Source organism: Linepithema humile, chromosome 1, assembly GCF_040581485.1.
Source record: "Linepithema humile isolate Giens D197 chromosome 1, Lhum_UNIL_v1.0, whole genome shotgun sequence".
Classification (NCBI taxonomy): Eukaryota; Metazoa; Arthropoda; class Insecta; order Hymenoptera; family Formicidae; genus Linepithema; species Linepithema humile.
Window position 1 is genome coordinate 20,130,544 of NC_090128.1, and position 23,941 is coordinate 20,154,484.

A 23,941-nucleotide genomic window follows, 5' to 3' on the forward strand; every position below is an offset into this window, starting at 1 on the left:
AGATAAAGAGGCTTCGTGCTCGAGGCGTGAACATCACCTTCAAAATTGCCACCGCCCATCGATTTGATCGCAACTTTCATGACGTCGGACGACATTATACTTTGTAAGTCTCTTAAACTGTCGCCCATCTCGGAAAAACTGGCCAGAGACTTGAGGGTCTTCTCGAAACTATTCATCAGCACGCTGAAGTGTTCCATCTGTACGAAAGTTCCGTTCGCCAACGACATAACTTCCGAGATCACCGTGGTGTTAGGTGCATAAAGAATCTGACCGCGTAGCAAAGGCTTAACGTACGACCAGATAATCTTCCCTCCCGGCATGCCGAGCACACTTTTGTACGTTTCTCTACAGAAGTCATCTGCAATCGGAAGAGTTATTTTTTAACAGTAAGTCATATTTAGCGGATCACTATCTGTTGTGCCATATTTTTCTTACTCGGCAGAGAATTGAGCTCCTTCAGATCGTACGCTGTATTGCTATCTTTCAAGCTAGAGATAATTTTGTAAATTTGCCCGTTGTCTTGGAGCATTGTTCTGCCGCAGAGCATTTCGCTGGCATCCTTCAGGAATTGTGAATCTACGTAAAATTTAATTAAAGTTAAAATTTCACTTGACGTAATTCGGATAATAAATATTACATTAATTATTAATTCATATAACTTACTCGACATCGTTTCCTCTGTTTCTTCCGCGCTGATTTTTTCTATCTCATCTCCGGAAAAACTCTTTGACAATTTGTCTTTGAAAAATGGAAATAGTTCCGAGGCAACGCCGAGATTGTCCAGCACAATTTTCCCTTCCGTCTCGGTTAAGTTGGCGTTGGCCAATATATTTTTAACATTAGCGCTCATCAACTGAAACAGGCAAAGAATATTTTTCTAAATAGTTATAATATTCAGAAATCGAGATGGCAGTTAAATAAATAAGAATTTACGTTTTTAAAAACATAATCGAAGTTCAGATTCTTCATCAATGTGATAGCGATATTCTGCGTTTGCGAGTCTTCCAATTGACAGAGTGCAGAGCTGACTTCTTCGGCAGTTACGAGATTCTCCTTGAAGAGTAACATATCGCTGAGTTTCTCGGGCGAGCAAATGGTATCTTTTAAGCTAATGACGCCGCGTTCTTTCATGAAAATCGAAATCATGTCTATCTTCGCCTGGCTCAAAGTTAGCGCGATCTCATTAGTAAATCCGATTCTATCGATCAGAAACGTTCTCACTACGTCCCAGTTATCGAACATTTCGCTGACGACATCTGCAAAATGTAAATTACGTTAGAAAAAATTAACGATATAAGAGCTTTCAATAATTTATTACATTTCATATCCAGCAATCCTAAATTCTTGAAGATCTCCATCGATTCCAATGCCGCGATCATGCTGTGTAGATCATCGATTACTTCCCGATCGTCCAAAAATGGCTCTACATCCTCGAGGAGTTCCTTCATCCTATAAACACACATTTATGCATCGCATCTGTACGACAAATTTCGAAGAATAATGATACCGGATGAAATTTTTGTGAAGAAAAAATGGATTTTACACGCGTTCTCTCAATATACAACAGTATTTGAACACTTCACTTTTTAATGTATTCTACGTGAAATGGTATAATCGAGATATACATACCCGTCAAACAATTTATCGACTGTCTTATCGTATAATATATTGACTATGCCATCAGCGAGGTCGGGAACCCCGAGGACGTTGGAGACATCCTCGAAATCAATTTTACTAGCGACGTCCAGCAGATTCCCGCCTTCCCCGAGGATCAAGGACAGATGATTCAGGATTTGCTTCAGCCAGATGAAATCCCAGGAGGCCTCCGAGCGCCAGAAAGCCAGCTGCCGATTTATGAGATCCACATCGAGACTGCGAGCCAGTCGATCCGAAATGTCGGACACCGACGGATACTTGGACGCCTTCGGATCGTATCGGAAAACTTTACCTGCCCTCTTCGAGCTGAGAAAATTGTATAGAACTGTCGCGTTGTGGCATTCGACTTTCGTTCTGCACAAGCTCGTGTTGAGATCGTTCAGTATCGCGTTCACGTTGATGGTGGCGTTCGGCAACGCGGCCTCGATGTCAGCGAGATCGGACTTTCTCACCACTTCGCGCAACGGCTTCCAAATCGCCACGTGTCTCTCGGACAGTTTTGTTAAATTGTTGATATTCTCGTGAACGCTCGCCGTGTCCAAAATGAAAACGTTCTTCTCCAGCATGTCTAGCACGCTCAGGAGCAACGAGATATATCTTAAACGCGATAACGATAGTTTATTATTTCATTGCTGTTGAAAAATTTATTTTTGGCATAATAGGATGATAAAAAAAAAAAAAAATACTTACAAGCCTGGTCTGGAATAAGTAGGTCCGCCGATGAACTTGTAAAAGCATTCTGTCATTCTGTCGTCGTACGTCTCGTTTTGGAAATTGACTATGATGTCAGCGATGTAATGCAATGTTGTTTCAAATGTAGTTAAGAACTCGTCGAACGTCTTTATTTTGTTCAGATGTTTATAGCCCTCGATCTAATAATTTTTTTTTTTTTTAATTATATTATTACTTTTCAAACAAAAATTAGTGATTGAAAAAATATTTATCGTAGTTTCTCACCATGCTGCCTGTTTTATTCCAGTTAAACTCATTGGCCAAGATGTTGTGCACTTCCGATATATTTAATCGATTTATTTTACAGAGCAGCTCGCCGTAGCGAACGTGATACACCAACTGCGAGTTTAATATTTCTAGTAGAAGCGTAACGCACCACGTACAATTTCTGAAAATGCAACAGAGACAGCATTATTTTTATTTTGTAATTAGCAGATTAATCTCTATTTTTTATGACGCTATTTACTCACTCAACATCAATTTGAGTTTTGATAAGATTTCGCGCGATTGACACTGTTTTCGTCACCATTGCAGACGCCAGAGCTTTCGTGTCCTGTAAACGTTTTCAATTAAATTAATTAATTGTTTGATGGATAATTAATTAATCCATATTAAAAACATTTAGCAAATGAATGAAGCCCGTGTCGTTACAACATATACCTTTTTTCTATATTGCGCCTTAAAATCCTTCAAAGCGCCCTCCTCGAATGACGTCCACCAAGTAGGAATCTTTGGTTCTTTATAGCCTTCCGACAAAACACGAATCAAAGCGTTCTGGAATTCCTGCACTCTTTGGAATAGTTGCATTTCCTGGGCGGATTCTGATGTTTCAGTTAGCGACATATCCTATAAATTAATTCAGAAACGTGATTAAAATCTGAATACTTGAAAGCTTATCGCCGTCAATCGATAACAGTCCGACATTACATTGTATTTTCCACTGAAGGGCAACAAATCTGTCCACGTCAAACGTTTGCGACTCAGGACGATCTTTTGGCAGAAATTCGTGATGCTGGACAGTAAGCCTTTCTTCCTCATGTAGCTGGGTGGAATCAAGTATCGATCGATGTCGCAAGGATGCACGTTGCCGAGAAGGAGCTTCTGTATGAAATCATCCAGTCTTTCGGACGAGACAAAAGTATCGACCGCGGTGATCAGGATATTAGGCATATCCTCCACGAGAGTTAGCAATGGCTTGAACTTCGACGACTCGTACATGACGCGAAGCTTCTGCCAGATATCTCCGCCGGATGCGAGATCGACCACGGATTCCAGCAGCTGAAACAGTCTACTGGAGTTGGAAAGGTACTCCGCGTTGCTTGACGTCACGTTGAATCTGTACCACATGGAATATTGATAGCTATAAATCCAGGATTTCTCGGATTTTAAAATCAAGGCCCACGTGTCGTTGGATAAGTTTTTCCACGTCGTCGCGTTGAAGATGTTCGATTTAAGAGCAACTCTCGGCGACGTGCTTGTAAAATTCGATACGATGTCCAACAATCTGGTTAACGACATGGTCAATGGTATTGATCTTAAAATAGTTGACTGACCAGTGACGACATTCTGTGAAAAAAAAGATATACGATATAAAAAGATATTCGTAAGAAAACCGGATTTTTTATACAATTTCTGTAATTATTAGAAATCAAAAGTTCTTCCTGGAATTATTAAAACCAGAAAAATTGAAAGCTAATTCACATTTCAATTTCTAAATGTGATTGAATAAATTTGAGCTACATTTTCTGCGGCATACGTACATGATATTCGTTGCTTGTGGCGGTCTTTAATAACTGATAGGGATCGAACGAGCAGATTTCCTGCAGAAAACGCGTTCTATTTGGCGTGGACCAATAATCCGAGCCAAAGCGAAGAGTACACATGGTCTTCCTGATATCTTTGAACGATACGAATTCGCCGGTTGTGTAATTGAGCGTGCTGAGACTGGCAACTAGAGCGATGGTCTCTTCGGGATGAGCCTCCAGAATTTTTAGCACTTGACGCGTATCGCCGTTTTCCACCAATTGCCAAGTTTCTAAATTGTAGTTGTGCACTTTCGCATTCTTCAACGCGTCGCCAATGTGCATCAAAGTCTCCGACACACCTTCTATTAATAATCTATAATTCGACCATTCTTCACCCAATTTCAGCTCCTGAAAAAAATAAAAATTTATTGTGTAAAAAATGGATTAAAATTAAAATTTAATATCAATCGCAAAATTGTATCAAATATAATAATTATTTATCATCCATTTACCTTGTGAAAAGTGCTCTCTCCGTGTTTGATCTCCAGAGTATCTCTCAGTGATTGCAACAAGTAATCCAGATATTTTTTCGAAAAAGGCGGCTCGATAACCACATTGTTCTTCACCGTAAAACTGATAGCTTTCGCGAGATTATACAAATCGCCGATTATCGTAGCTATGTAAGAGCGATATTTGTTGACTGGCTTCTCCCAGAGCGTCGTTTCCGCCAGGTAAAGATCCGTGTAGACGTTGAAATTCTCAGGATCGAGATCGCAAGTAAAATTTTTCAGGGTCCTGTAATCTTTGGCGCTCAGGCCGATTTTAGTGTCCGACAACCATTCGAACATCATCGAGCACGAGACTGTGGTGTTATTTTTCAACGCTGTGACGATCTGATCGTCGATCTCGGGATCTGATATTCCGTTTACCAGTGTCGACAATATGTAAGGCAGTTGATCATGAAAAATGGTGACAGGAGACGTGTTATCGAATCCTAACAAGGCTAATAAAGTGAGTTTTCCCATGCCTGAAAGAAGGAACAACAACAAAGATTGTGAAATCAAATAGTAACATTGACTTTCTAAAAATCGTATCGGTGTTATTGTAATCTGTTAATAAAAAGGTGCTCTACATTATCCGCGTATATAAAGCGCACACTAGATTCAACTAAGTTTATTTGTTTTCTACATGATTTTTCTTATCTACATTATTTTTGGTGTTCTATGCTTCTTATTCTGAGTTTTTGTAATGTGTGCGCTGCTGAATAAAGTTTCTTTAAAATAAAGACTAATTATTAAGTTTAACCGAGTAATCAACATAATCAATACGGTTCGAATTCACTTACCGTTATTTAATATGTTAGTAGCGACACGTACACTCTTGTGAATGGTATAAGACAAAAATTTCAAAAGAATAAGAACGCGATCAGTAAGATCAACTGATTTCGTAAGCCAAATTTCGCTTGCAGTACGGTCGCTGTTGAAAACCTTGACCGCCTTGTCGATCTCCAGATCGATATGATTCAAAGTGTTTCTTGAACAAAAATTAATTCTCGTAACAACCAACTGTGCCAAAATATGAAGATATTTTGTACGGATCGAAAGACTCTCTTTTTGGCAAGTCATAAATCGAAAATGCTCCCATTTTTAAACGATCATTTATTATGCAATGCGAAATATTTACCCCCAATCGCTTTCCATGCCTGGCAATCTTTCTTCAATAATACTGTCCGCTTCTGTTGCGAGAGTGTTCAAGTACTTTGCGAATTTTGGTTCTTCCGCCAAAACCACATCCGTAGCATCATTTATCAAAGCGTCAAACTTCTCCACTACTCGTCGAAATTTCGCATAGCCCAAAGTCCAATTAAATGGCGGTATATCTACATTCTCGTCGTGCTCGAGCTAAAAATTAATATAGAATACGTATTTAATGTAATTTCTCTGACTGTGCATAATTTATTGATTCATAAATGATTAAATTAATCTGTTGATAAATGAATATGCAAAAGCTCACTATTTTTCGAACTCTTGCTAACATTGGCTGCTCCCTCCATTCTTTAATAAATAGAGCCGGATCACAGGCGATTTTTTCGATCTCACGTACGACTTCTCGACTTCCATTTCTCAATTCTAACGCGACGCCAACGCTCTCGTTCAAGACGCAAGGCCACATTGACTCGCGTTCCTTGTAATCATCAACAATTGATACCTAATGACAGAAGCGTTCATTAGACGACGAATATATTTTGTAGAATAATGTTGTTTAGAAAATATTGAATGTATCTGGAAGATTTCCTTACAAAAGCCACTGGCCGCAAAGTTATCATATCGACTACATCGAGGATGATTGGCGATAAATTTCTCAGAACCGCGCTAAAGAGTATCTCGGTCTCCGGCATATCTTCTAAAACGTCGGAGAGCCTCGCCACGTGACCGTTCTTTTGAATCTGATCGACGATTCTTTCGATATTATCGAAGATCATCGAAGTTGCCCATGCGACCCCATACATGCCCTTCCAAGCCGGTTTTCTTTGAATTCCGAATAGCGGACTCTCCATCACGTCAAAGAGCTTGCAGATTAAACCTACGCTGCAATATGTAGTGCGTCACCAAATATGTCATTAATTACGTTCATTGCTTTCTTAAATTTATAATTCATAAAATTCTTTTAAGAAAATTTAAATATTCGCGTAAACGAAAAAATGATTTTATTATCATAAATGAAAAGATCGATGTTTTTCGAACGATCGGAAATTTACGTCTTACCTGATCTCCCATGTGTCTTTTATTTGTATATCCTTCGTCCATGACGTTTTGAACTTTTGCTTTAATATCTCCAATTTTTTTAAATCGAAATACTGATCTTCTTGATGCACCAGAGTATCGACGTATCGGTAAATCTCGATCGTCTTTTTGTTGAAGGCCGTCCAATTAAATTCCCTCCGAGAAGCGTCGAAATCTTCCTCGATTTTGATGCTGGTTATGTTCAATTCCAAATTTGTTTGCATCGATTTGGATAGATAGCACATCAACTCTTTCAGAATCGTGCTGTTCGATTCTTTAGGGAAATTCAACAAATCGGGCGGATTCGGATTTATGCAATAGGCTCTCGTGAAGTTCGAATATTCCAAAATCTGCAATGTCTATTTAACGAAGATCGAATTGAGACGTTAAAACATCTACAGGACATAAATTATATTATGTAGAATATAAAAATTACGAGAAATCAATTGCGTTTCAGACTGACCTTTTTTTTATCCGTGACGGTAAGATAAAACGATTCGATTAATTCGGCTTCGTGTTCGCGCACTTTGCCGATCCAGTTGGTAGGATTAGTTTGTAAATCTTGCAAAATCATATCGGCCAGTAAATCCATATTTTCCAGATCTGGCTTGATGGACATAAAGGATAAACTTCGAAAGCCTATCATTTTTGCTATGCTCAGATGAATTCCCAAGCTGGAGAAAAATATAAAATATCAATGCACGAAGTTAGAACAGGCGGCGTAAAAAAAATTAATTAGAACATCGACAACGTGCACAATTACTCACATGTCTAATCTTCCCTGAAGTTGCATCTCAGTGAAAGTTTTTGTCCATTCATCGCTGGTTTGAAAAATAGTCCAGTCTAAATATGCGACTTTCCGCGCGTCCAGATAAGCCACGAAACTTTTGACGTTCCTCACCACGGATGTTAAGTTGGAATTCTCGATTCTGATTACTTGATGAAACGCTATACTAACCATAGTCGATAAACTTTTGCCCACCTAAAAGTGTGGTTTGTTTAATTGCGAAATTAAAGCGCATTATTATTTTGTTACAATCAACACGTACAATTTTCCCAAACTGCTCGAACTCAAAACTGTTATAGACGTCAACGATGAACCTTTTTCCATCATCGCTGCAGAATAATTCATTAATTTCGCTGGATTTGTCTCTGAACTCGATGTAATTGTCGAATATTTTATCCATCGTGTCTTTTTTACAAATCGCTTCGTCGATTTTTGTTGTTCCTAAATCTTCAACCAATTCCTGTGAGAAAAAGTTAAAAAATCACAGCTTTGACGATTTGATTTAATCGACGAATATATTTGTTAAGCAAAAAAAATATAATAATTCTGCACTACGGATTATAAGTCTCACAAACCTCTACAAAATCTAATCGGGAGAAAGATCGAATAATCGTTTTGTACACTTTGGGGTGTAGGTTTGTTAATATCTTTTGAACCAAGTGTTGATGCCTTTTAGAGATCTCGTTTAACCTTCTCAACGTATCATTATAGAGAATGGCAACGTGATGTGTCATTTGCACAATGTTATTTATTAACGATACGATGTACGTCATTGAATTCACTATTTTTTCGGAAAAGACGTCTCTGAGGCCATCGAAAACTTTGGCGGCTCTAAAAATTGAAGATTATGAAAAAAATGAGATAATATTAACATTCAGTCAAACATCGCTGATTTATATATTTCTAAAGAGAAAACACTTACAGTTCGAAATCATTCTCGTGACGGTCCAACAGTTTGTTGGTGAGCTTGATACCATCCTGCAAGATTAGGAAAGACAGGTCCAATATCTGCGTGATATTTTCATAATTATCCGAATTTGAGGAGAAAGCCGATATCGTCCCTCTCAATCGATCTATCACGCTGAAGAAATCATCCGTGGAATTGATTGCGCGGCGCTTCACAACTTCTTTTACCATCTTCAAAAGTCTGTTTAATTTCAAAAATCCGCTCCGCGCGAGGGGCCAGTCTCGTTGATATGCAAATACGGGATCCAGAACCACAAGGGCTTTATTGATACTGAAATTTAAGCGCCGCATTTATATCTTTCGTCGAGTTTCGGCGGAAATCGGTTAGGTTTCGTGGAAGGATTAGGGAAGGAGTACACTCCACAAGCTCCACAAGGAGTACACTTACAAGCCGAGGTCGATTTCCTTGAAAGTTACATTTTGGAAGACAAGGATCATCTTCGGCAGCCATTCGCGGAGCTTCAAGTACTCGGGTATGTACTTCTGGGATGTCTTTAGATCGAGGATGGTTTCCACCGCTCGCTTCAGATCTTGAAAGAAGTCGTAATCGCGAAATTTCGCCATCGCGCGATCGACCATCGCCAGCAGACCGGTAAAATCCAAATGTTTCGAAAGATTCTCCAAAATATCGGGGATCGCTTTTGGATCGATGTTGCAGAGGGCGCTCGAAATCTCCGCGAAATCTTCTTCCTTTGGTAGAATCAAATATTTCTTCAGGCTTTCTTCGGAGCAAACGACGCCGTCAATGTTAGACGAACCGAAAGTTTGAATCAACTGTAATAATAAGTTGCGCAAGTTTTATCGCGGAACGATGAAAATAATATATGGCGGAACTGGTGAGAAATAATTCGACGTAATTAACATGTCTGTTTAAACAAATCTAATTACTCACGTATATTAACTTTACAGACGATTCGAACAAACCGTCGACCAAACCCTCTCTCGCTCCCGGCATTTGAGATTTCAGTAAGTCCTTAATTTGTTCGTGATTATTGAACAAATCGCCCAAGCGGATTCCTCTATCTGTCAGACATATTCGTGCATTCAATTGCCGAAAATTGAACCAAATTAAATTATTTGCGTATAATCGTACCGAAAAGCGCCTTGATCTCCGGCTTTGTGAGTATCTGTGCCATTGACTTCAATAACTGAATACTCTGCGGCAATGTTTCCACAGCGGAGATAATTGTTTTGTTATTGAGCATCGGTTGCAGCTCCACAACTAAAGGACCTAAACTATAATTGTACAAAAAGAAAGGATAAATTTTCAGATCCGGCACATAAATTAATTAAATCGTAATTAATTGATTAAATTAGTTAAATCGTAATTGATTAGTGATATAGCTTTATCGGGAAAAAAACTAACGTCGCGTTTTTAAACGACGGTATTAGCTCGTATTCAGCTAACGGGTCGCAAGGACTTCCAACGCTGCATATGTAACTCTGCACGAAAGGCAGAAGCCCATCTTGCGGCATCGACCTTGCGGGAAATTGACATGTCGGATGATATTCCGGATCGACGTTATCGCGCACCGTGTAAACAAGCATGAAAACCGCCACGGGCCAGAGAAAGACCAACGCCAAAATTGCCTGAAAGAGATCACTCACGTAATTCATAGGAATTCTCAAATTAGAAGGTGATATTTTATTTTCTCATTTTACCGGTTGTCGTTTTCGCACGACGTAATTCTTCCAGAGAAGAAGTCCGAGCTGGTCGACCCTCATCTTTGACGGACGACAACCTGTAACACTATAAATAATTTCGAAGGCTATTTAATAGATTAAAGAAAAAAACAACGTGTTGAGCAATCAATTGCTACGTAGAAAATATCAAGAGTGCTTCGAAAATCGATTTCTTATAAAATTATTTCAAAAAATTAAACAGCCAATCTCCAAGATTATATTATCATTAAGAAAATATCTTTATCTTTTCCTTGCGACATTAATTGTTACAAAAGCGTTTTTCTAAGAAATTTCGATTCCTTTCTGCAAGGATGCGATTATGCTACTATGATTTTCCTTTACTTATCTGTGCGTTCGTGTGTTTGAAATCTTACATCTTATGTGTGACGACTTTACATTGCTATCTATTATATAATAACATGTTTATCTCCGAACGAACTGATAGATAATAATACACAGATATTATTGATTATCCGCACAAGATATTCAAACAAGGAAAAGCATGAGTATCCGTTAAAAAGAATAATACATGCAATATGAATATAGCAAGTTTTCATATAAAAATTAAGAAATTAATTTTGTATGGTATGAAATAGTATCACAATTTAAATACAATGCACTGCTTGTAGGTAAGAAATTAATTACATTTTATCTGTCATTATGCAAAGATCATTTCAAGTCGCAACAATACATTCAGCGCGAGAGATTCTTATAAGCCGAAATGCCATCTGAAAAATTGTACCTAAAGCCAGCGAGGATTTTCGCACAATACAGTGGAAAGTTTTGCGAGCTCGCGTGCGACCGCGGCGTATACTTTTCCGTCTAGAGTACTCGAAACGTGTGGAATCTACTTGAACCGAGTACACTTGGAAAAATGCTGCCGGTGAATGGTTGCCTATCAGAAAATTTTATCGTGGCATGAAGAAACAGCTGAAAATTTCTTACCGTACTAAAACTACATTCACGTCTTACGTATTCTATATCGAGTAGCACAATTATGTGAGTCATATCGGATTCCATTTACGAATCCGATATCACGCGCAAGTGTAATGCATTGCGGGAAAAATAGCACTTTGAACTTTATTGTAACTTTATTGTGAACAGAATGATATGAACAAAATTGACAACCTAATGAGTATTTTGGAAAATAATTAACAAGAATCGATCAACAAGAACTTTAAGATGCACGATTTCGGTCTCTATCAATATTAGAGATTTATTTTTCACAGTTATCACTTCTGCTTGCAACTATTTTTAGTATCTAACGATACCAATCACACATTACTTATTACATGAATAGTTCAGTGTCAGAGTTGTCTAATCAATAGCTTCTCTAAAATGAAATATCGAAGTTCAAACGATTATTTGCCACGCTGTACATTAATCAGTAATTATAAAATTTTGTCGTTTAGGGAACTCTAGCACTGAATCACTCATATTGGATTGCGTAATAAATAATTTTGGATTTTTTAAATTAATTTATCTTTTTTGTCGGCGCAGTTTAATTAGACGTAAACTAAATATTTGTTTGTCGAAGTTGAAATCAAGTTCCTCTCGTATCGCGAATTTTGCGCATTGCGTATTCCACTCATTCACAGTGCGGCTTAATTAGTTTACAGATGTTGATGTCACTTTGAAGAGATTTCGATATTTTTATGTTAAAACTCGTGATTTATGCGATGTCTTTCCATTCCGAAGATCCGTTCTCAACTATTGATTATTTTATTTAATACACAAACCAGTCTAAGCTTATTTGCAAAATTTCTACCTTGACAACTCTTCAACCTTCATCTATCTTTTATTATTCATATATACATTATCTTTCCTTTCCATATTTCGTCTCATATCATTTGATGTTTTAAATTTTAAATAACAGAATATAATACGGAATATATAATAGCAAAAATACAATAAAAAATATTTTAAAAATTAAGCAATGACATTTAACTCTCTATTAGCATGCAAACTTTAAACAATTCTGATTTAAGATCCGACATTTATAAAATTTTTTTCAGCACTTTTATTATTGCAATCAAGATAATTTATGCAGTCTTAAAAACTATAAATTATTGAAAGTAAAAACAACAACCTTCGCAAAAAGGACCCAATAAAACTCTGAAGGATAACTCTGTGAAGGTTGAATATGAGTGCATCGAATGTCATTTAATTCGTGTGGCTATACATAAATATTAATTTAATTTTAATTTCAAATATGCCATATCGTTGATTTTTTTTTAAACTGCATAAATCTTCTTAATTGCGGAATTTGTAAATGCTGAACACCGGATCAGAGTTACATCCATTGAAAAATTGTAATATTATCTAGTTTTTTTAATATCTGCATTTTACTCTGTCTGTTATTATAATCAAATACATCACAATTTTATGACAGCAACGGAAAGTAAATCATGAATGCATTTTTTCTCGAATTTTCCAGGATTTAATTAATCTCGGATTGATTTATCTCGAATCTTATTAACTTATGTTAAATAATGAGAAATAGAACAAGAAAACTACAAAAATTATACACTGCAGCATCCACTTAACATTTTATTAGCTAAAGTTCAAGACTGTCACATGCGTCAGCTTCGAAGAAATGATGTAAGAAAAGGACTGCGCTTCGCGGGAATGGAAGGATAAAATTCATGTTTATCTGCGAGTATCGAAAGTGGAACGTTTATACTGCAATATTTAAAGCAAACATATAAACAGCGTGACTGATGTGCGTGTCCGTCGATACAGCTGCAGCCGGAAATGCGTACCGTTCTCTGTCGCGTGCTGCACAGATGACAGGATGCATTACAAAGATATAGAGCAATGAACCGAGTGGCAGTTTTCGTGCCAGGATAAAATGCGTATCAGAAATAAATGTCTTGCCTGCATCAATCTCCTTCCGGAGAGAAATTACAAATGAAAAATATCATGCACAAAAGCCGGAAGAAATATGCTCATCATTTCCGGTTATTAGTCGTAGATAATTTTAGCTTTTGAAGAAATAAAATTGCAGAAATACGGATATTGCAACAATTTCGAATATTCCAAACATATTTTAGAGGAAAATTATATCGAGAAAAAATATTCGATATAAATATTATTGCATAATTAAGATAAAATAATACAGCACTTAAAGTCATACAGCGTAACGCAAGAAATTTTTGACGATAACGCGAATTACGATGAATACAGAGAGCTAAATCCAATGTCATATTTCATTAAGGAAGCTTGCCAATTTCTTCAGTCTTAATCGTGACCTCCAAACTAATCAGCATTTGTAGTCAACATATATGACGACCAGTCATTTGTTCACACAATTACATGAATCTCTCATGTGATAACGAAGATTCGTAGTAATTATTGATTTGGAAATTTTGTAGAAGGGTGTCATTAAGATAATCGCAGATGATACGGCTGCATTTACGAAGAGCTACATGAGTACGTGACTATAATGCAATTAGCGATATACGAAAATACAAGTATGTATTCCTTTGAATATTCTGCAACGCAGCCTGCGTCCGGTGCATACGATATATAAAGTGAATCACGACTCATTTAGAATTCTTTGGAATAAAGAAAACAAATATAAGATACATTATTATTAAAAATACATTTTGTATAGATTTATATAGATATTTAGATAAATTTTATATTAAAAATTATGGAAAATTAAACGATAAATCGAGAAAAAAATTTATTTTATCGTTGTTTGTTTTTTCGAACAAATTGCTGATTATATCACGATCTTCCAACCACTTTGCATATATAAGTAGATAATATTGTATCTTTAAAGAAACGCAAACGTAAAGATATTAGTTTATTGAATACCGAATCAATAAGATCAAAGTTGCGCGCTACAATATTATTTACAATACATTTCAAAAATCTTTCAATGCGCGTGCTCTTTGTTGCTAAAATATCTTATATTGTATAAATGTATGAAAACGATACAATTTATTTTTCCTAAAGAAGATATTCCACGGGACTTTTAAATTTCGACGTTGAATTCATCTAAATTCATCGAAGGACCTAACGAGAATTATATGACACACGTGACATACTTATGTATTGGTAAAAAGATTGCAATACTCTTCGACGAATTTTGAAACGGCGCAAGAATCACGAGGACAATTGGCCATCTCACAATTTTCGTGTGCATTTCGAAACTCATATGGAAAGAATAGTGTTGAAATTTTTTTCACAATGTTACAAGAATCATATTATCTAAGCACATAAATTTTTGCAAAATGTCTGGAATATCGTGATATAATCAGCGATTTGTCAGAAAGAACAAACAACGATCAAATAAATTTACACTGTTAATTTATCTACTGACACATAAGTTTTCTGCCTTTAATCGTTGACCAGCAATCTCTGATGTCTCCAATGGAACGTGGCTCTCTTTTTTCAAACTATGATTTAAACAATGATGTCATTGCGAATAATTGTAATCAAGGTAATGACTAACTATTTTATTCTTTTTATTCACTGATATCTATGATTGACTTTATTATTTATAATGCATCAAGTAACTTTTTAATACAACAACATACATCACCGATGTCTTACAATAATTCGTTTAATTCGTCCGTAAAAGCGTTTTAATTTTGCAATGTAATATTTTATTTATTATGAACTTGAAGAAGACCTGATAACAGATCGAAACGTCGTTTTTACTATTTGTCTTTGAATACACTAGCACGACCATCTAGCAACGGCTGTTTAGCTTCTTATTTATTCCCTTGAACTCATATTTTTGTTAAGAAATCAACAAAATCGTATGAGCGATCTAAATGACCTAAACAACTTTTTCCATCTATAAGAAATCACGTAAAAAGACAAATTCTTCGGCTATAAAAAATGTAATCATCATCGGATATTGCATTTTTATTAGTGACTAGTGAATTGCAAATCGGTTATCATTATCGATGTAAATTTCTGGTTGCACAGAAGGTCGGACAAAAAAATAGGCATTTCAGTTCGTGTCCGGAGCTTCGTTTATTAACACTCCGCGAACAATGTATACTTTCACTGTGCCTGTGCGCAGTTATGCGAGTCGCGGCTACGGCGCCCGAATAAATGCGAATTATTTCGTAACAGTCACGCGTCCGTTGCTCGTAAGTGTGGTGATACTTTTTTGTACGCGCTCGAATAAATTTGCGCGATACTTATTATTCTTCCCTGTGAATGACGATTAAAATTTATCATTTACGCAGCCATCAATTAAATACTGGATGGTTTTAATCTTAGGTTAATTATGCTTTTGGATCATTTCTGTGTTATAACACATAGACACATCGTACAATATAGAGATGGCAATTGCGCAATCTCTAAATTAATATAATTGCTAATTAAACTGCAAATAAAAAACAGTGTTTATCCGTGCAGTTAGAATTTACATTCAATTTTTTCTACAAAAATAAACAAAAGCGAACGATTGCTGCAATGAGATTGATTAAATGTGCAGTACATCGTCAACCGGTTCTCCTCACGTTTTCGGGCGAAAATTTACTTGATTATTAATATGCGCGAAACGATGTACAGTTTGAATATATACTAGTGTCGTTGGCACATAATTATTATACATGGCGGTGTATTGTTACGACAATGCAACTGCGACGATGCAACTGCAAGACGATAATGTGTTTCATAAGCGTCCTTCCGTATTTGCTACCGACGAACTATTTGATACGAAGATTTATTAGTGTCAAATTAATAGATATAAATTTTTTGTTAACAAACTGGATACCTGTAAAATTGAATTGGATGTATTGCTTAAAAATGATTCCCAGTCATTTCAGAGTTGTCGGATGTCGGATTAATTTGAAAAAGATGTTCCGAGACTTTTATTGTCATGGACAAATCTTTTGTGTTTTGTATAAAAATGAACAGTTTCCGCTGGCTTTTAATTTTAGCATAAAATTGCGAAATAGGGCGAAGATCACCAAGGAAGATCAGCATCAATAATCGAAGAAAAAGAATCATAAGTAATGTGACCTACGACTTTTCCCTATAAGGCTAAATTATTAATTTATACCTCACAACAAGATACTAAGTCATTAAATAAAATGAAAAAAACTATTCTTGGAAGAAAACGATTTTTATATGAAACACGTATAATTAATACGCTAAATAAACACGTTATACATATTATATCAACTTTTTGCGTCAACCTTTTGCGTTTGCAATATGGAATGATCATGAGTAATATGAAACTTTATCAATTAATATGAAAATTTATATTAACGTTTAAGTGTCTCTATACTTTTGCGTAGACTTATAAATATTTATGATTGGGCGCTACAATTACGTTATTACTTTTTTTTACTCTTTGAAAAAATGCACATTTTACACGAATATTAATGCAATAAATAAGTATGCCAGCAAACATCGACATTAACGTTTTCAAGTCACAAACATCAATAATTTATGTATTTGATATGAAATAAAATAATATGTTTTGAGTAATTATCCATTCTTAATAATAACACGCGAAAGAAATGTATTAGATTCGATGTCGTGATGCAATGATGTTATTATATTTTCTGATGCTTTGAAAAAGGCAATTAATTTTTTACAAACATTAACAAACAAGTATGACAAGAATTAAAGTCCAATAATCGATGCATTCGAAATAATAACGTCTAATCTACAAGAACGAACAAATGAAATTATTAATAAATATTGAATTGCAAATAAAAAAGAGACGAGCGAGGATGATGAGCGGTTTAAAATATTAGATATAGACCGCAGTTTTTCCGCGGACAACCAATTCTTTTACAAAACACATAAATTTAGAATTGTAAGTAAAGTTACATAAAGCATGATGACATTCGATATAAAACAGAATATTAGTCGTTAGTTAGTCGGGTAGCATATAATTAAAAAAGAATTTATTATCTCTGTAAAATGATTGCTTGTTGGAAGTGTTATATAAAATTTACAAACAGATGTATAAAAAAAGTAAAAAAAGTTTTTAAAAAAATGTTATAGACATGTAAATGAAACGTGATAATAAATTACTGTAAAAAAATTAAAACCAATACAAAACCAAATAAAAACACCAGTGCGCGTAACTCAGGTTTATCTGGCAAATAAAGTGAACCACAAGGCGGAAAGAAGGAAATCATTCAGTTGTCATTGATTGCCTTTGCGCTACCATCTGCGTTTGACAGGTGTGAACCCGATTCTTGCACCGCGTACGCATCGCGTGTGAATGGCAAAAGCCTTTACAGGAGGGAAGTTCAGGGCCGCGTGCAAACCGCACACAAAATAACCGCGCAAGTACGAGAAAGGAGTGCATTCTTCGTTTTTCTCGGAAACCTCGAATGATCGCTCCGCCAGCAACAGCGGCAGCTGGTCGAGCAAGTTTCCCGATCGTCTGCCGACGATCTCTGGAGCCTCGTCCGGAGATCGCGCAGCGTAAGAGAGAAATCGCGTAAAGTTCGCTTGCGTTCTCCCTTAGCGTCTCCTTTGCGTTCTCCAGCGGCAAATTGCCGTCATGGCAAGTGGTCACGGATTGTTTTCCAAAAAAGCCATTAGCCGTGACATTTAAAAGTTGAAGAATTATCAATTAATATCAAGGATTATTAATAGCGGATAATAACAGCATAAAATTGAATCAGGAAATACTTCGCAGCTACGTCTTCAGGGACGCGCGTTTATCCTCGTATAATTAACCGTTCAATAAGTATACGTTATTTTCTCACACACCTTGGAAACGATGAAAACATGGAAATGTATCGATTGATCGTACCTCTGTTTTCAAAGTGACTCTTATCAAAACTTCAGATTTGCTTCCACTGCGAAGTGCGTATTATTTCTGCTTTGATTTTCCAGTGGATAAAATAATACAATATGAGAAACCAGCACAGGACAATAATGACTTCACCGACCACACGACTTCACCACACTGATGTCAACTCGTTTAGTTTCATGATTAATATTCATATTAACACATTCTCCAATTGAAACACATATAAAGCAAATAGTGCAGTGTAATCGTTTTCAGTAAAAAACTAGTATTAATTACACGTGTAAAAAAGAAGTTGATTTTACGAGCGATCCTTCAAAGATGATATATTACCAAGATTTTAAATATGAATCACTCTCTTCTTTTATTTGTTTCTTTGTCTTTTGTAAATGTAATTAGAAGAGTTTTACACGATACTTACGGCTTTCAAACAAGCTGATCACCTTGTCTTTAACCGGTTGAAGTTCACGAGCTAAATCAACACCAGCGCGTCAGCGATATATCCTCATCGATCCGCGCGATCGAGCAGACGCGCAAGTTGCGATTGCACAACATAAATCACGATCGAAGGTCCACGCGAACCTTTTCGGAGCACATCTCGCGTGCGTGCGCGCGCGCACACTTCGAGGAGCGGACCAAAGAGTGAAGAACAGCCGTGGATGCGAGGTCCAGAGAACTGCTTTGCGGTCGGCTCGCGAAACTCACGCGTATCCACCGAGAGCGAACTTGCTCCGGCTTGTTTTCTTGTTTCGCGTTTTTTCTTAGCTACTTCTCTCAATGGCGCCGGCCGGCAGAGATGACGACCAACGTTCATGTAGTTGAACGACGGTCGGCGGACGACTGTTGCTACTACTGTGATCCACGACCACGTGGACCTTCGAGGTGCCATACACTGTCCGCTTGTCTCGCGTGTGTTTGTATCCACGCATGAGCGAGCACACAAGCGAGCGCGCGAGCGAGCGTGCGATCATAAATCGTTCCTTGATCGAATTGATCGATCGAACGCACATTAATCGGGCAAAGTGTCGAAAATATCGCACTGAAATCGAAATCTTAAATAGAAATCTTAATGGAAGACATCCTGGTTTCCTCAATCAATCGCGTTGATCGATAATTAACGGTACTGCTTGTTTCACGGGATATTTATAGTTTGAGTGCGCATGTGAATTGAAATAATCTTGATAGCGCGTGATTAACGACTACTTCATTCAAATTAATATTCAAAATAATTTAAAATAATTTAAAATAAATTATCTCGCGAATTCGAAAATAAGAGACGCTTATTTACAATAACTGTACAAAAATTTGTTCAATTTCGATGATAACATAATTATTTCGGGAAGAGAGAAGCGCGGAGATTGTGTCAAGATTTTCAGAATACACTTACCGCGTACGTGCGCGGAATCGTGCAAGAAATCACAAATCTTCGTGAGAAAAATAGGGAATTCTACATTCCAATCTCGTGTGGAGTACTCACGATGGTACCGCTATTCACAATATCAATTTATGTCGTTTAATCTGTAAATAGATCGCAGTATCCAGCACAATAAATCGAATGAATTAGTGGGCCCGATTTCAGATGCACACTGCACAGGATATTTGATCCGTTAAACTTATCTAATTAGCGCAACGATTGAGTTTCCAAAGATTTAGCTTGCATATCGCGAGGAGCGGTAACTTGATCATTTATCAAACAACGCTGATTGCCAGCGGTGGGGCCTATCGACCGACCTTTCCCCCGACGAAGACAATAGTAACAGCGATTTCCATCGACGACGGTCTGGCCACTTGCGATGATTTAGCATTTAAATCCATTATCGCGGTTTACCGATGCGTGTAAAGCGCAGCCGTAAAGAGAATACATGATATAATGAAATAATATTTCACGCCTGTCTTTCGAAAACTTTCACTGTGAGGGCGATATAAGCGCTTTATGAATAATTAATTAAATCGTCGGAATAAAGTTGAATTAATTACGACCGTGATTATATGCATAACGCAGATCTCATTGTAACATAATACGTTTAAAAATGATGACGAAACTTACGTCATCTATTTTGAAATTCTTGTTATTCGAACGTATATATGTCATTAATACGTCACGAAGTATTTTAGAAAAATATTTTTCACCAATTTCGATACACAAAATTGACAAATACTACTATTTAGGTTATCTTGCAGCAATGCAGTATGTCTCTTCATTACCGCGCAAAGTAATTTAATATCTCTTGTTTTATCACAATGCCAAGAATAATTATTATTTCGTATCACAGTAATATTATCACAGGATGCTTGTTACTGACCACAGCAATTCCAATGCACTATGCAATTAAATGTATATATATAAAAGAAAAGAATTTTAAGATTCATGATTTGTGTGTGCCACACAATTGTGCGACGGCAAGAAATAATGATCCGGCATTTACTAAGAAATTTCTTTAGAATTTATCAAGTATTATTTTTAAATTTCCGTTTAAAATAAAAATGAAGAATCGTAAAAATATAATTCTTTATTTATATGTTATTACAAAAAGTTAATAAACATTTTTGCGCAATAAATTGGATATATCCTAACGTTATTATGAATGCAAAATGTTTCACCAAATGTATAAAATGCTGTTTTCAAAAAAACAACTATATATAAAATTATTTGCTTTTTATGAAAATAAGCGAATATGGGAACAATATTATTCTGAGAAATGTTTGTGATTGTCAGAGCTGAGAATATTAAGCTGAATTTGGCGCGACATATAATGCGATGAACGTCGCAAAAGTAGATAGAACGTCGACTACCTGTGACCGATAAAAAAAAAAGAGACGTACCCTTTTTCGAGGCATATCTAAAAATAGGTATATGCGGCGTAAAAAGGAAAACCAGTTTGACGAGATCTGATCTGAATTGGACGCACTCGGCTTCATTAAAATTGAGAATTATAGCCGCATATGCATTATGATTATGTACGTTACACGGTATACATGATGCGTTACGGACAGCGAAAAGGTAATCTTAACAACGCATTCGGGTAAGCGCATACATGCGCGCATGTATGCTAAGTGCATTCACGTTACGTGATACATCGCAGTAATAATTGTTTACGTGTAAATTGGCATAACGTTAATTATGATACTATTAGGGAGCATCGTAAACATAATTTACCAGGTCATCAAGGTACCATTTATTGCTTCGTAATAGTCGCCGCGAGGAGATGTCGAATTTACGATAAGCGCGGAGACACGAAGGGACCAGTACGTGCATAAATAATGATTCATACATTATTGATGATTTATGGCGATTTGACTATCAGGAGAGAACGGAATATTTAATGAAATAGGAATTTTTACATTAATAATTCCTTCCAATCTGCTCATATAAAAATACATAAAATCAGAAATTGCCTAATTTGTGTGGACTCGCTTTTTAATAAAATGTATTTTGAATTAATTTATTGATTGTAACATTCGATATTTAAAATAAGTAAATAATGACGTTAAGTATTTTATAGAAAATATTATCATTAATTATTCTTGTGTTACATGAAGACAATAGTTTATTCGCTTAGAATATTACAAGGCAACACTCAGATTCTCCCATAAACGTTCACCCGCGCGTGGCTGGAGAGAATTTCCAAGATAAGACGAATAGTCGCAGTGAATGGTATCTCATTAACCGACTTCTCACATGTTTCCGCAATGGCGTCAGTTGTTCTACGTGCAACACTGATCGATCGCGGTTGATATTTCGATATTGTCTGACATAATTTAACGCGAACATTGTTTCTCTGCAAGACGTGATTTTATTAACTTTGCCATTTGTCTCTTGATGATCTGGTTTTACAAGACCAAATCCGCACGAAAGCACGGAAAGAGAATAAAAAATTAGAGGAACAAAAGGAACATTTTAAATGTTTAATAAATATTTGTAGGCGCGCATTAAACACTTAAATGCCTCGTGAAATTCAGATTTATAGATATTTATTAATTCCACTGTAATTTAAACTTTATAAAAGGCGCCCGTAACAGAATTCTACGCGTTCTAGGCGCGTTATTTGTTTCCCAGTTATTATATTATTAATAAATCCATATTACACATTTCTAACAGAATAATTGATCAAAACGTGTTATTAATATTTGGTATAAGTTTTCAAATTACAACGTTTGAAGTTTCTGCATTTTTGTATATGAACTACACACACAGCGTTTATGAATGTGAAATAATATTGTTAATTGCTGTGATAGATTAATATTAAATTCTCTGTGACAAATCAAATTACTCGTGCAACCAATATATTGAAGTAGTCACCGCAAAGAAAGCACAGCGCACAGAAAGAGAACGATTAGCGTAAGAGCATGAATGAAGTTCGACAGTTTCGACTTTCGACTCTACGTGTCTTTTTTTAAAGTGGAAATAGATCAATAACGGGACTTGACAGTAGGCATAGATCGTTCGCGCTTGGCCGACTACGCGCGCCATTGGGAAAGGAAATACGATCGCGACAAGATTCGGTTCGTGAAGCCGAAATGAGCGTATGTACATGTGTGTGTATATATAACTGCAATTGCGGCGATCATTTAAACGCGCCGCGGCCCTCAAACGACTCCCGATTCGTTGTGAAATGTTTTTTCCGGCCGTAATTTAGTGGACACTCCATACCGGCAATTAGATAGCATCCGAGGTGGGTAACGCGGAAAACATTGCATAAATCCGCGATCCGCCGGCGCGTCTCTAACGAGCTACTTCGTTCTTCCTTTCCTTCCGTTCTTCAAAGCAATATTCTTACACGCGCTGCCTTACACGTGCGATTTATCCTCCGCCGCGAGATAGCACTCTCACCCGATCGAGAATGACGGGATGCTGGAAAGAGCCAAAGCTATCCGTGGTGCAGCGAACGATCGTGAAAAGTAGGTTATCGTAATTGTGAGAAAAAGGAAAGATCATACGCCGCGTATTTGAGATCCAGCGACTTCTTCCTCCAGGCTCTTAAGTTCAATCCGTTAAAATCCGGATTCTGCGGATTCAATGCGCCGATCCGTCTGGGCGAATATTAAGTAACGAAATCGTGAGCGAGCAATCAGCCGGTCTGTTATTTTGATTTTTATCGCCGTTGCTCTCTCGATTGCGACACACCGAATTCCCCTTCTAAGAAAATTTCATTGATTGTGCAAGCAGTCGTTTAGGAAACACTTCATCGGCTAAATATACCAACGTGACCGAGTAAATCGCTATTTTAACCCTGGAATCACAATTGAAATTCTTGTGCGTACTTTTGCCTTGATACTTACATTCTTCACATAAACGTAGTACATTAGACTTGTAATCAACTGCCACTGCCTAATTTTACGTCTGTTTCTTTGTTCTTCCGAGCATTATATTAATTTTTACCGCTGATGTTTGACATTGCATTTATCAGTGTTGCATAATTATTGTAGAAATATTTTTATCATCTAGTTTTTAGATTGCTCAAAGTATGTCGCGGCTTGTGCACAAGAAACGTGATCTCTATGAAACTGTTACATACGGCGCGCAGACCTCCATCCGCTCCTTGGGAGAAAATGTAATAATAAGCGCTAAACAGGAAAGCCGGAATAAGATACGAGGTATTAATTTATGCAAATTGTGTGGCCGAGACTCATTGCCTTGTACTCATGTATTGCGAGCGCAAGGAAATTCGATAAAAGAACGAAATAAAACTCAAGTGAGGCTCAATGTCAATGATTACGCAAAAATTCTAACTCCTTGATATCGTTCTCTAATGATGAGCGAGGGCCCCTAATTTTATCACGTGGCAGCTATAAATTGTGTTCGCTCAAACTTCCGTGCGTGTCGTTTCGCGATTTGCGAGGA

General features: G+C 36.7%; 2 protein-coding genes across 5 annotated transcripts in view; one reads left to right on the top strand and one right to left on the bottom strand.

Annotated features, from left to right (window-relative positions):
* The window catches only part of ldd (lipid droplet defective), a 35,459-nt gene extending 16,514 nt beyond the window's left edge, over positions 1–18,945 (bottom strand). For 2 of the 3 annotated variants that reach the window (XM_067347973.1, XM_012380583.2), the window contains exons 1-29: positions 18,521–18,945; positions 10,332–10,419; positions 10,036–10,259; positions 9,763–9,905; positions 9,562–9,692; positions 9,058–9,443; positions 8,626–8,940; positions 8,279–8,534; positions 7,966–8,163; positions 7,684–7,898; positions 7,380–7,590; positions 6,899–7,275; positions 6,433–6,721; positions 6,147–6,341; positions 5,817–6,034; positions 5,479–5,666; positions 4,646–5,160; positions 4,149–4,541; positions 3,316–3,954; positions 3,049–3,234; positions 2,859–2,941; positions 2,614–2,776; positions 2,347–2,528; positions 1,630–2,253; positions 1,319–1,449; positions 934–1,256; positions 664–853; positions 436–576; positions 38–358 (exon numbers count right to left, since the gene is read on the bottom strand). In XM_067347973.1, the coding sequence (XP_067204074.1) occupies positions 38–358; positions 436–576; positions 664–853; positions 934–1,256; positions 1,319–1,449; positions 1,630–2,253; positions 2,347–2,528; positions 2,614–2,776; positions 2,859–2,941; positions 3,049–3,234; positions 3,316–3,954; positions 4,149–4,541; positions 4,646–5,160; positions 5,479–5,666; positions 5,817–6,034; positions 6,147–6,341; positions 6,433–6,721; positions 6,899–7,275; positions 7,380–7,590; positions 7,684–7,898; positions 7,966–8,163; positions 8,279–8,534; positions 8,626–8,940; positions 9,058–9,443; positions 9,562–9,692; positions 9,763–9,905; positions 10,036–10,259; positions 10,332–10,394 (7,300 nt within the window). In that variant the 5' untranslated portion in view covers positions 10,395–10,419; positions 18,521–18,945. Of the gene's footprint in view, positions 1–37; positions 359–435; positions 577–663; positions 854–933; positions 1,257–1,318; positions 1,450–1,629; positions 2,254–2,346; positions 2,529–2,613; positions 2,777–2,858; positions 2,942–3,048; positions 3,235–3,315; positions 3,955–4,148; positions 4,542–4,645; positions 5,161–5,478; positions 5,667–5,816; positions 6,035–6,146; positions 6,342–6,432; positions 6,722–6,898; positions 7,276–7,379; positions 7,591–7,683; positions 7,899–7,965; positions 8,164–8,278; positions 8,535–8,625; positions 8,941–9,057; positions 9,444–9,561; positions 9,693–9,762; positions 9,906–10,035; positions 10,260–10,331; positions 10,420–18,102; positions 18,269–18,520 lie in introns of those variants that run through there. The other variant, XM_012380582.2, reaches the window with a different exon arrangement.
* v (Tryptophan 2,3-dioxygenase vermilion) overlaps positions 1–23,941 on the top strand; it is a 117,211-nt gene that overhangs the window by 74,204 nt on the left and 19,066 nt on the right. The gene's annotated exons all lie outside the window — the stretch shown is intronic.